The 13,459-nt window shown below is 38.4% G+C and overlaps 1 protein-coding gene across 1 annotated transcript in view; it reads left to right on the top strand.

Annotated features, from left to right (window-relative positions):
* The window catches only part of TTC3 (tetratricopeptide repeat domain 3), a 69,588-nt gene that overhangs the window by 14,056 nt on the left and 42,073 nt on the right, over positions 1-13,459 (top strand). The window contains 8 exon segments of the mRNA XM_062488191.1: positions 1,851-1,936; positions 2,154-2,248; positions 4,272-4,334; positions 4,778-4,832; positions 5,566-5,728; positions 5,828-5,873; positions 6,444-6,567; positions 10,210-10,264. Coding sequence (XP_062344175.1) covers positions 1,851-1,936; positions 2,154-2,248; positions 4,272-4,334; positions 4,778-4,832; positions 5,566-5,728; positions 5,828-5,873; positions 6,444-6,567; positions 10,210-10,264 — 687 coding nt within the window.

Here is a 13,459-nt window from a genome sequence, read left to right as displayed (position 1 = left end):
AAAAGGGAAAAAGAAGGGAAAAAAGGGGGGGAAAAGAGGAGAAAAAAGGGGGAGAAAAGAGGAGAAAAAAGGGGAAAAAAGGGGAAAAAGAGAAGGGAAAAAGAAGGGAAAAAAGGGGGGGAAAAGAGGAGAAAAAAGGGGGAGAAAAGAGGAGAGAAAAGGGAAAAAAGGGGAAAAAGAGGAGGGAAAAAGAAGGGAAAAAAGGGGGGGAAAAGAGGAGAAAAAAGGGGGAGAAAAGAGGAGAAAAAAGGGAAAAAAGGGGAAAAAGAGGAGGGAAAAAGAAGGGAAAAAAGGGGGGGAAAGAGGAGAAAAAAGGGGGAGAAAAGAGGAGAAAAAAGGGAAAAAAGGGGAAAAAGAGGAGGGAAAAAGAAGGGAAAAAAGAGGAGAAAAAAAGGGGAAAAAAGGAGGGGAAAAAGAGGAGAGAAAAAAGGGGGAAAAAGAAGAGGAGAAAGGGGGAAAAAGAGGAGAGGAGGGGGGAAAAAGGAGATGGGGGGAAAAAGGGGGGTAAAAAAATTGGGGCAAAATGAGGGGAAAAGCAATGAGGGGGGAAAAGGGGGAAAAAAGAAAGGGAAAAAGGGGGGAAACAATGAGGGAGAAAAAAAAAGAGGGGGGAAAAGTGGAAAAGAGGGAAATAAAAAGGGAAAATGAGGGGAAAAATACAGGAGGGGAAAAATATGTGGGGGAAAAATATGAGGGGAAAAATGAGGGAAAAATACAGGAGGGGAAAAATGTGTGGGTGGAAAAAGGTGGAAAAATATGAGGGAAAAAATACAAAAGGGGGAAAAATATGAGGGAGAAAATATAAGAGGGGAAAAATGTGTGGGGGGAAAAATATGAGGGAAAAATAGAAGAGGGGAAAAAATGTGTGGGGGGAAAAAGGGGGAAAATATGAGGGAAAAAATACAAGAGGGGGAAAAAGGGGGAAAAATATGAGGGAAAAAATACAAGAGGGGAAAAATGTGTGGGGGGAAAAAGGGGGAAAATATGAGGGAAAAAATACAAGAGGGGGGAAAAAGGGGGAAAAATATGAGGGGGAAAATGCAAGAGGGGAAAAATGTGGGTGGGAAAAAGGGGGAAAAATAGGAGGAAAAATTCAAGAGGGGAAGAAATATGTGGGGGAAAAGGGGAAAAATGAGAGAAAAAATACAAGAGGGGAAAAAGAAGTGGGGGAAAAAGAGGGGAAATAAGGGAAAAAATACAAGAGGGGAAAAAATATGTGGGGGAAAAAGGGGGAAAATATGAGGGGGGGAAAAATACAAGAGGGGAAAAAATATGTGGGGGAAAAAGGGGGAAAATATGAGGGGGGGAAAATACAAGAGGGGAAGAAATATGTGGGGGGAAAAAAGGGGGGAAATATGAGGGGAAAAATACAAGAGGGGGAAAAAATATGTGGGGGGAAAAAAAGTGGAAAAATATGAGGGGGAAAAATCTGTGGGGAAAAAAGGGGGAAAATATGAGGGGGAAAAAAATCTGTGGGGAAAAAAGGGGGAAAAATATGAGGGGAAAAAATATTTGGGGAAAAAAGGGGGAAAAATATGAGGGGAAAAAATATTTGGGGGGGAAAAAGGTGGAAAAATAGGAGGGGAAAAAATATGTGGGGAGGAAAAAGGTGGAAAAATAGGAGGGGGGAAAAATGAAGAGAAAAAAATCACTGTGCCCTTGGAAACGATGCAATAATTGACGTTCTTGTGTTCATTCTGGGCCTCTGTGGTGAGACACTGCATTTTCCAGGCTGCTGCGGGCAGATTTTGCAGTTTCTGGGTTCTGTGTGAGTTTGGCTGGCGGCAGAGCAGGCTGTAGTGGCAGAGGAACTGCTCACCCTCTGCCTTCTCCTCACTTGCCGTCCCCAGGGAAACGTTGCATCACCAAAGTGGCTCTGCAGGATTGTGATTTGGTGGCAGAATTGCAAGCTATGACCTCGGAGAGCTCCAGGAAGGTGAGAGAAGCACTCGGGATGTGTTTGGGTGTGATGAGCTGGGGTTGTTCGATTCTCGTCGTCGGGGATTGTGAAAATACCCAAATTATTCCAGAGAAATGTTTGGGGAGCTCAAGGGTTTCGTTGTGATAATTCCCTTTGCTGCGTGAATTAATGACCTTTACGCTGCTGAATTAAGGGAGTTTGGTGGTTAAATTGGTTCTTCTTGGTCCCACAGAAAAGTGAGTCCTTGAAGCAGAGAGGAAATGTTAAATTCTCCCAAGGAGCCCTGGGCTGTGCCATCGTGTCGTACACCAAAGCCATCGAGTACTGGTGAGAGCTGATCCCACTTGATTCACATTTATCCTCATTTTGTCCACTCCTGCATCAGCCGCTCTCAATAGAGGCCAAATGGGACCTAATTAAAAAAAATCCCTATATCCAGGGGTTTTTGATCCAGGGGTTTGTGATCCCGGGGTTTGTGATCCCGGGGTTTTTTATCCCGGGTTTTTTAATCCAGGGTTTTTTAATCCAGGGTTTGTGATCCAGTGTTTTTTTAATCCGGGGTTTGTGATCCAGGGTTTTTTTAATCCGGGGTTTGTGATCCAGGGTTTTTTAACCCAGGGTTTTTTAATCCAGGGTTTTTTAATCCGGGGTTTGTGATCCAGGGTTTTTTAATCCGGGTTTTGTGATCCAGGGTTTTTTAATCCAGGGTTTGTGATCCAGGGTTTTTTGATCCAGGGTTTGTAATCCGGGGTTTTTTATCAAGGGTTTGTGATCCAGTGTTTTTTGATCCGGGGTTTTTGATCCGGGGTTTTTGATCCAGGGGTTTTTGATCCAGGATTTTTTTATCTGGGGATTTTGAATCCAGTGTTTTTTTAATCCTATGTTTTTTTAATCCAGTGGTTGTTTTTAATCCAATGTTTTCTTTAATCCAGGGAGTTTTAATCCAGTGGTTCTTTAATCCAGTGGTTTTTTTTAGTCCAGGAGTTTTTAATCCAGTGGTTTTAATCCTATGGTTGTAATACAGTGTCTTTTTAATCCAGTGGTTTTTAATCCTATGGGGTTTTTTTAATCCATTGTTTTTTTAATCCTGTGGGGTTTTTTAAATCCTGTGTAGGTTTTTTAATCTAGTGGTTTTTTAATCCAGTGTTTTCTAATCCTGTTTTTCTAAATCCACTATTTTAAACCAATCTTTTTTTAATCCCGTGTGTGTTTTTTAATCCCGTGTATGCTTTTTATCCTGTTTTTTTTTCCCCCATTACTGCTGGGTTTTTTTGTACTTTCACTTCTCCAAAAGTCCTGTTAGGGTTTCAAATGACCAAGAGGAAGAGGAGCAAACCTGCAGGAAAATGAATTCTTTGGTGTGGACGAGTAAGAACAGCCACTTTGGGTGTTTGCCCTCGAAATACTCCAGTGGATATTGCCAATATTTATCATTATTTTTACTTACTCCTGTGATGCAAAGGGAATGAAGAAGAACAAATATTTCACTGCCTGCTCTTGGCAGCTCTCAGGCTTTATTTCCTTTTGAAATCCATGTTTAATTTCTTCCCTAAAGGCGTTTCCTGAAAGGCTCTGGAGACTTCCCTGGGCTCTGTAGAAGGCAGAAAGGGGTGAAATGGGAATTTTTAGAGCATTTTTTCCCCCTTCCCTTGGAATATCAGCACGGTTGGTGTGTTCAGCATTGATGTTGTGCTCATGAAAATGCTGATTTTACTCATCCTGGTGTCTGTAAAATACAGGAAAATTGATAAAATCCCACTTTCCACAAAAGCCCGTTGTACGAAGAGTTGGATTTTTCATTTTGAAGTTTGTGCCTTTACAATTATGCCCTGAAAAGGATCAGGATTTTTTGATTTATTTACCCTCCCTTTTATCCATACCAAGGTCTCATCATGTGCAGTTCAATTCAATCAATTAATTTGGAATATTCTGTGAATAAATCCAATTTAATCCCCGTGGTTTTGGTCTGGAATTTCAAGAGGATTTCAACCTTCTTGCCAAACCGAGTGCCTTGTATCAAGGCCAGGGAAAGGGAAGAGCAGAATTGGGTGGAAAACCAGGAAATCCTGCTCAAGAGCAGAGCTCATGTGATTTCCAGGAACTGCAGAGCTGAGCTGGTTTTTAAGAGTATCCTGAGAATAATCTGAATTAATTGGAAGTTGCATTAATGAGCCCAGATGTTACAAATGAACATTCCCAGTGCTAATTTGTAAATCCGTGGGGTTTTCTCTGTGGAGTTACTGCAGGCATCAAAATTTCTTTTTTTTTTTTTTCTCCTTCTCCTTAGGGTTTCCAATAGGAATAGCCATTCTTACCACTCCATAATCTTATTTTTGTTTTTTTTTTCAAGCCCTACAAACCACCTGCTGTATGGGAACAGAGCTCTGTGTTTCATTCTCATCAAGCACTACGAGTGAGTAACCCCTGCAGGGCTGGGTTGAGCTGTGTTAGAAATAAATAAGGGATATTCCTAAGAAAATTGCAGATACTTAATTTGTTTTTTTGGGTTTTTTTTGTTGTTGTTTTTTTTTTTTTTAAAAAGCTGAAACATCCAATTATTTCTGATGAGTTCTGATCATGGATTTCCCATCTCTAGAAGTGTCCCAGGCCAGGTTGGACAGAGTTTGGAGCAGCCTGGGACAGTGGGAGGTGTCCCTGTCCATTTTGGGGTGGAACTGGATGAGATTTAAGGTCCTTTCCCACCCAAACCATTCCATATTTCTGTGAGCTGCTGTTTTATCCAATTTTTATATTCTAATTTTTTTACATATATGCTTTTTTTTTATGGCAGCCTGGATTATTTTTTTATTAACGTATAAACAATAAATTGTTTTTCTTTCCCATCCCTTCTCTCAGGAGAGCTGTAATTGATGGAAAAAGAGCCATAATTCTCAAGCCTGACTGGCCAAAGGTTGGTTTCTTAAACATTCCAAAATCACCTTTTTATTGCATTTTAGAGCAAGAGGAGAACCCAGAGCTGATTTTTAATGAGTGAACACAGAGCTGTGGGGACTGAGAATTCTGCCAAGTGCATTTTGCTTGTTTTTTTTAGATTTAAAATGTTATTTTGGGGTTGGTATGAGGTGCTTGATGTGTGTAAAGACAGAAGAAGATGTTTATTATGCTGCGAGTTAGCAGAATGCTTTAAAAAAAAAAAAAGTGTGTAGAATATATACAAAAATCCTGATTAATTGCCAACAGGTATTCCCCAATATTCCTGGCCTGCAGGAGAGTAAATAAGGAATGTTGCAAAGTAGCTGAGATTAGGGAAAAAGGCAAATTTTCTCTTTTCCACAGCAGAGAAAGCAAAAAAAAAAAACAACCCCAAATCTGTTTGTTTGTTGGTTTTTTTTCCCCTAAAGCTCTTCCCAGTGCTTCATCCCTGTTTCACAGTGCTGAGCAGTTAAAATCTGATTATTCATCAGCTGAGAGCAGCTTGCTTTCTGCATTACCAAAAAAATCAGATTGGTTGCTTGGTTTGTTTGTTGGTTTGTTTGTTGGTTTGTTTGTTGGTTTGTTTGTTGGTTTGTTTGTTGGTTTGTTTGTTGGTTTGTTTTGCTGCCTCTACAGCAGGTTTGGGTATAAATCCTTCTCTCCTGGGTGTGGTTAAAACCTTGGAAAAATCCCAATTTTTGTGTTCCTAGGGTCACTACCACTACTGCAGAGCCCTGGCCCTGCTGGGCATGACTGAGCTGGCCCTGGAGGCCAACAAGAGAGCCCAGGAGCTGTGCCAGAAAAAGCCAGAGGGGCTCAAGGAACTCGTCCAGCAGAGTGAAAAATTCAAAAAGACCCTGCAGGAAACCCATGGTAATTGTGCTGATTAAAATTGGGAGCTTTGCTTTGAAAGCAGCTCGTTTTTTATTTTTAATTCCTTTTTTTTTGTTGTTGTTTTGTTTTGTTTTGTAGGTGCTAAACATAAAGAGGAGGCAGGGAAGGCTCTGCTGGAGAAGAAGTAAGGATTTGGCAAATTGACTTTGGGTTTAATTGATTTTTTTTTTTTTTTTTTTTTTTTTTTTTAGTTAGTAGTGTTTAGTACAATGTTTGAGTTAAACATAATGTGGATATTGCATAAATTGTGTTGTCTAGCAATAAATAAAAATGGAAATAATAAATTGATCAGGAGTACTGAGAATTTTAAAGAAGTAAATCAACTTATCTTGAGTATCCTAAGCAGCGTGGGCAGCAGGGCCAGGGTATTTTTCACAATCAGTTGCCATTATTAATGGCAAATTTGATAATTTTTAATTAATAATTTAAAATTTATCAATCTATAAATTCACTCATTCAATTCCAGTCCCTTCTGTAGAAAATATTGAATTTTTTTTTTAAATTTTTTGCTGGCGCTGTATCTTTGCCCAAGTTTGGACTGTGCAGTTTAAAGCTGTAAAAAAAAGGCTTTTAAATACATTTATGGGATTACACCTGTCAAAGGATTAATTTGTATTAATCTGGTGTTTTTTTCATGTCCTATACGTGTTAAATATGGAGGAAAGCACAGGAATTCTCTCTTTTTCCACACCAGACACTGCAGTGCTTCAAAATCTCCTTCTAGGATCTGCCAAGAGCAGAAAGGAGTGGAAAAAGGGAAGAAGAGAAACCAGGCTGAGCCCAAACATCCCCAGGGGCCTCAAAACCAGGATGCCAAGGTACAGCTGGAATTGTGGAATTCCTGCTGGAATACTGTGCCTGCAATTCTGGAATTCTTCCAGCAGTTGTGCTGAAAAATGATGAATTTTCCTGGGCTATTTCCTCCCAAACCCACCAGAGAAATTGGGATTTTGAGGAGGTGGGAGGTGGGGGATTGGAGGAGGAGATGGCCACTTTTTTTATTTACTTGTAATTTTTCATCTTCTTCAATTTTAAATGAATAGCTTATTAATAATTATTACAAATTATTTCATATTTTTATATATGGTCTCTTTATTGATTACTGTTCATAGTTAAGAGATGCTCGTGACATTTTTATTTGCTGCTGTTATTGCAAGATAATAAATTATAAATTATATCTTGCAATATATATTTATGTAATATATCTATAATTTATATATATTTCTATATAATGATACAGCATTTACATATTTTTCCCCTGTATTGATTTTTTCCCCTATATTGATTTCTTTTTCTCTATATTCATTTTTTTCCCCCATATTCATTTTTCCCCCCCATTCTCATTTTTCCCCCATATTCAATTTTTCCCCTATATTGATTTTTCCCCCATATTGATTTTTATCCCCATATTGATTTTTATCCCCATATTGATTTTTATCCCCATATTGATTTTTATCCCCATATTGATTTTTATCCCCATATTGATTTTTATCCCCATATTGATTTTTTCCCCCATATTGATTTTTTCCCCCATATTGATTTTTATCCCCATATTGATTTTTATCCCCATATTGATTTTTATCCCCATATTGATTTTTTCCCCCATATTGATTTTTTCCCCCATATTGATTTTTTCCCCCATATTGATTTTTTCCCCCATATTGATTTTTTTCCCCCATATTGATTTTTTTCCCCCATATTGATTTTTTTCCCCCATATTCATTTTTTCCCCCATATTCATTTTTTCCCCCATATTCATTTTTTCCCCCATATTCATTTTTCCCCCATATTCATTTTTTCCCCCATATTCATTTTTTCCCCCATATTCATTTTTCCCCCCATATTCATTTTTCCCCCCATATTGACTTTTTTTCCCCATATTGACTTTTTTTCCCCTATTCTCATTTTTTTCCCCATAATGACTTCTTTCCCCTATTCTCATTTTTCCCCCATATTGATTTTATTCCCTGTATTGATTTGTTTTTCCCTATATTGATTTTCCCCCTGTATTGATTTTTTCCCCCATTCTCATTTTTCCCCCTATATTGATTTTTCCCCATATTGATTTTTTTCCCCTATTCTCATTTTTTTCCCCATATTGACTTTTTTCCCCTATTATCATTTTTTTCCCAATATTGATTTTTTCCCCATAATGACTTCTTTCCCCTATTCTCATTTTTCCCCCATACTGATTTTTTCCCCCATATTGATTTTATTCCCTGTATTGATTTATTTTTCCCTATATTGATTTTTTTCCCCCCGTATTGATTTTTTTCCCCATTCTCATTTTTTTCCCCTATTCTCATTTTTTTCCCCTATTCTCATTTTTTTCCCCTATTCTCATTTTTTTCCCCTATTCTCATTTTTTTCCCCTATTCTCATTTTTTTCCCCATAATGACTTCTTTCCCCTATTCTCATTTTTCCCCATATTGATTTTATTCCCTGTATTGATTTGTTTTTCCCTATATTGATTTTCCCCCTGTATTGATTTTTTCCCCCATTCTCATTTTTTCCCCCTATATTGATTTTTCCCCATATTGATTTTTTCCCCTATTATCATTTTTTTCCCAATATTGATTTTTTCCCCATAATGACTTCTTTCCCCTATTCTCATTTTTCCCCCATACTGATTTTTCCCCCATATTGATTTTTTTTCCATTTTTATTTTTTTCCCCTATTCTCATTTTTTTTCTCCTATTCTCATTTTTTTCTCCTATTCTCATTTTTTTCTCCTATTCTCATTTTTTTCTCCTATTCTCATTTTTCCCCCCATTCTCATTTTTTCCCCCCATTCTCATTTTTCCCCCCATTCTCATTTTTCCCCCCATTCTCATTTTTCCCCCCATTCTCATTTTTCCCCCATACTGATTTTTTCCCCCATATTGATTTTATTCCCTGTATTGATTTATTTTTCCCTATATTGATTTTTTTCCCCCCGTATTGATTTTTTTCCCCATTCTCATTTTTTTCCCCTATTCTCATTTTTTTCCCCTATTCTCATTTTTTTCCCCTATTCTCATTTTTTTCCCCTATTCTCATTTTTTTCCCCATAATGACTTCTTTCCCCTATTCTCATTTTTCCCCATATTGATTTTATTCCCTGTATTGATTTGTTTTTCCCTATATTGATTTTCCCCCTGTATTGATTTTTTCCCCCATTCTCATTTTTTCCCCCTATATTGATTTTTCCCCATATTGATTTTTTCCCCTATTATCATTTTTTTCCCAATATTGATTTTTTCCCCATAATGACTTCTTTCCCCTATTCTCATTTTTCCCCCATACTGATTTTTCCCCCATATTGATTTTTTTTCCATTTTTATTTTTTTCCCCTATTCTCATTTTTTTTCTCCTATTCTCATTTTTTTTCTCCTATTCTCATTTTTTTCTCCTATTCTCATTTTTTTCTCCCTATTCTCATTTTTTTCTCCTATTCTCATTTTTTTCTCCTATTCTCATTTTTTTCTCCCTATTCTCATTTTTTTCTCCCTATTCTCATTTTTTTCTCCCTATTCTCATTTTTTTCTCCCTATTCTCATTTTTTTCTCCCTATTCTCATTTTTTTCTCCCTATTCTCATTTTTTTCTCCCTATTCTCATTTTTTTCTCCCTATTCTCATTTTTTTCTCCTATTCTCATTTTTTTTCTCCCATTCTCATTTTTTTTCTCCCATTCTCATTTTTCTCCCCATTCTCATTTTTCCCCCCATTCTCATTTTTCCCCCCATTCTCATTTTTCCCCCCATATTGATTTTTCCCCCCATTCTCATTTTTCCCCCCATATTGATTTTTTCCCCTACTTTTACACAGCCCCTTTATTGTTTAGCTGCGTAATTCATATATAATTCTTCTATCTTATAATTCTATTAAAAAATGGCACAGAGCTGCAGTGTGAAAGAGCTGCAGAATGCAGGACAAGCTGCCAAATAAAGTGAATTTCCAGGCATTTGCAGCCCAGCTGTTTGTGCTCTCCCAGCAGGGGGAGGGCCCTGGCCGGTGACGTGGCCCTGGGAAAATGAAACCAGGGCAGCAGGGCAGGAAATGGAAATTTTGGGACGTTGGTGGCACAAAAAAAAAAAAAAACAAGCTGGGGACAAGCCCAGGAGTGCTCAGGGGTTTCCTTTGGTTTCCTCCTGAAAATCTCTCTGCAGGTCTGTGTGTTTGGCTTCCCTCAAGGTGAATATTTCTGTGCAAAATCGGTGCTTGTCAGATTTGTAAATAATAGAAATGGGGACAAACCTGGGCAGAAAACTGTTAGAAAAGCTCTTTGATTAATGAATTTATTTTTTTTCCCTCTCGATTAAGAGCATAATACAGCACATTTTCATTTATTTTGTTGCTGAGGGGTTGGGTTTTTTTTTGGTTGTTTTTTTTTTTTTTTTTTTTTTTTTTTTTCTGCTTTGTTTAAATCCAGTGAGGGAGGTGGATTTGGGTTTTTTAATCTGATATTTTTGCCAGCAGGTGGCTGAGCCCCAGGGAAAAGAAGGCAGGGTTTCCACGCTGGAGCAGCCTCCAAGTGAGTTTTTAATTTTTCTTTTTATCAAGTCTGAGCCACTTCTTCCTCTTCTGCTGCCATAATTAATAACCAGAAGTGAATTTCCTGTTATTTCCACAACAAAAGCAATCATCTTTTACTTCTTTCTTAGGCACTTCTGTATTTCTGTCTCTAATTCCTCAATGCTTTTGTAATTTGAGTCTCCTTGGCTAAATTCAGGATCGAAACTGAAATTAAAGAGTGAAATCTGAGCCATAGGAAATGCTTTCCCTCCTCCTGAGCCAGGATCTGAAAGAGGAATCTGTATTTCAATATTGACAATTAATTTGTGGTTAATAAAAGCTCCATCAGGAAATAATTCTGCAGGTAAAGGGTAACGAGGCCACAGAATATTTGGCAGGGTGGATTTTTAGCTGCAGACTTCGAAAGTTGTGTGATTTCTTGTTCATGTTAGTTTTGGGGCTGTTTTTTTAACAAAAAAAATAATTTTAAAGAGAGAACTCTCCCTTCCCCAGAACTCCCCCAGTGCCAGAGTTACTTTTCTGCATTGAGAGTGAAGTTCAGGCAGTTCTGAGCTTCAGAGGGAAATCCTTGCCTAAATTTTCCTGGGTTTTTCCCTCACCTTCTCTCACCTGTCTGAAGCCTTTGGTGCCTGTTCCTGCGATATTTAAATACCTGAAGAGTTGGCAAAGCACAGAGACTTGAAAATTGGCTTTTAGGAAAGCACTGAAGGGGGATTATAAAATATTATTTTTAAATGAGCAGTAGGAGAAGTGAGCCTGACCTTGGGAGCTTTGTGAACGCCTTGAAGGATTCAAGGATTTCTTGGGAAGGCGTGGGGAAGGTTGCACAGGAAATCTCGAGATGTTTTTGTTGGAAAGATGTCAAGTGGCGATGGAGGGAAGGATGAAGATTTTATTTGAGGACAGGCTGGGAGTGTTGGGATTGTTCAACCTGGAAAGGTTTTGAGGAGAGCTCAGAGCCCTTCCCAGAGCCTGAAGGGGCTCCAGGAGAGCTGGGAAGGGACTGGGGACAAAGGATGGAGGGACAGGACACAGGGAATGGCTTCAAAGTAGGATCGGATGGGATGTTGGGAATTAGGAATTGTTCCCTGGCAGGGTGGGGAACCCCTGCTTTTCTAAATCAACTCCAGGAGGAGTCTGGGTGTGATGGATCCAGGCTCAGGGACAGAGCTGGGCACTGCTTTATGCCCAGGGGTTTACTGAGGTAGAGTTGATCCTTTCTGTGAGTTTGTCCCTCAGGATTAAGGATGGCAAAGCCAAGATACTGATTGTCCAGTTCTTCACGGGTCTTCAAAGAGACAAAAGCAGTTGTTGGTTGCTGTAAAAGTTGTTTGTTGCATGAATGCTATATTTATGTTTATTATGTATGCAATATTATCTTCATTGCATAAAGCAAAGCTTGAAGAGTTCAAAGTGTTAAAGTCCATGTCCAGGCACAGGCAGCAGCAGCTCCCTGGTATTTGTTCTTCTCTTCTTCTTCTTGTTCTTCTCTTCTTCTTCTTGTTCTTCTCTTCTTCTTCTCTTCTTCTTCTCTTCTTGTTCTTCTTCTCTTCTTGTTCTTCTTCTCTTCTTGTTCTTCTTCTCTTCTTGTTCTTCTTCTCTTCTTGTTCTTCTTCTCTTCTTGTTCTTCTTCTCTTCTTGTTCTTCTTCTCTTCTTGTTCTTCTTCTCTTCTTGTTCTTCTTCTCTTCTTGTTCTTCTTCTCTTCTTGTTCTTCTTCTTGTTCTTCTCTTCTTGTTCTTCTCTTCTTGTTCTTCTCTTCTTGTTCTTCTTCTCTTCTTGTTCTTCTTCTCTTCTTGTTCTTCTTCTCTTCTTGTTCTTCTTCTCTTCTTGTTCTTCTTCTCTTCTTGTTCTTCTTCTCTTCTTGTTCTTCTTCTCTTCTTGTTCTTCTTCTCTTCTTGTTCTTCTTCTCTTCTTGTTCTTCTTCTCTTCTTGTTCTTCTTGTTCTTCTTCTCTTCTTGTTCTTCTTCTCTTCTTGTTCTTCTTCTCTTCTTCTTCTTCTTCTCTTCTTGTTCTTGTTCTTCTTCTTCTTCTCTTCTTGTTCTTGTTCTTCTTCTTCTTCTCTTCTTGTTCTTGTTCTTCTTCTTCTTCTCTTCTTGTTCTTGTTCTTCTTCTCTTCTTGTTCTTGTTCTTCTTCTTCTTCTCTTCTTGTTCTTGTTCTTCTTCTCTTCTTGTTCTTCTTCTCTTCTTGTTCTTCTTCTTCTCTTCTTGTTCTTCTTCTTCTCTTCTTGTTCTTGTTCTTCTTCTCTTCTTGTTCTTGTTCTTCTTCTTCTCTTCTTGTTCTTGTTCTTCTTCTTCTCTTCTTGTTCTTGTTCTTCTTCTTCTCTTCTTGTTCTTGTTCTTCTTCTCTTCTTCTTGTTCTTCTTCTCTTCTTGTTCTTCTCTTCTTGTTCTTGTTCTTCTTCTTCTCTTCTTGTTCTTCTCTTCTTGTTCTTGTTCTTCTTCTTCTCTTCTTGTTCTTCTCTTCTTGTTCTTGTTCTTCTTCTTCTCTTCTTGTTCTTCTCTTCTTGTTCTTGTTCTTCTTCTTCTCTTCTTGTTCTTGTTCTTCTTCTTCTCTTCTTGTTCTTGTTCTTCTTCTTCTCTTCTTGTTCTTGTTCTTCTTCTTCTCTTCTTGTTCTTGTTCTTCTTCTTCTTGTTCTTCTCTTGTTCTTCTTCCATGTCTCTGGTAGTGATGATGATATTTTTCACTCCAAGGCTTTTTTTGATAAAACATCTGTTCCCTGGAAAGGCTGAGCTGGAACAGAGACTAGGCAGAGCAAAAGGGATAAAATAGATATAGTTTATTCAATAAATAGGTATTTATTGAAGGATACACCTTGGGCAGTGCAAGAGTGTGGTCGGGGCTGCACCCAAATGAAATCCAAGACGGATCCTGGTCACGAGTTTTTACACTTTGTGAGTTTTGGTTCCTCTCCACCTTGGGGTCAGTTATCCAAGCACAGCCCCAGGCTATGCAGTCTCAGCCCCTTGGCTTGCCCCTTTTCCCTCGCTGCTGTTTCTGCTTTTTGGGTGTCCTTGATCCTCCAGCTACAAAGGGATTGTTTTGTCTCACTACCCTGTGAAGAGAGCTCACCAACACCTCCTATGAAGTTTCAGAGTTACACACTGAGCAGCACAGAATCTGAAAAATATAAAAGCTAAACCCCGAGGCATCACTCCAATGAGCTACAAACACAAACCTAAAACATTCCTCCTT

This window comes from Cinclus cinclus, chromosome 2, assembly GCF_963662255.1.
Source record: "Cinclus cinclus chromosome 2, bCinCin1.1, whole genome shotgun sequence".
In the NCBI taxonomy this organism is placed as follows: Eukaryota; Metazoa; Chordata; class Aves; order Passeriformes; family Cinclidae; genus Cinclus; species Cinclus cinclus.
This window is presented reverse-complemented; position numbering and strand designations above follow the sequence as displayed.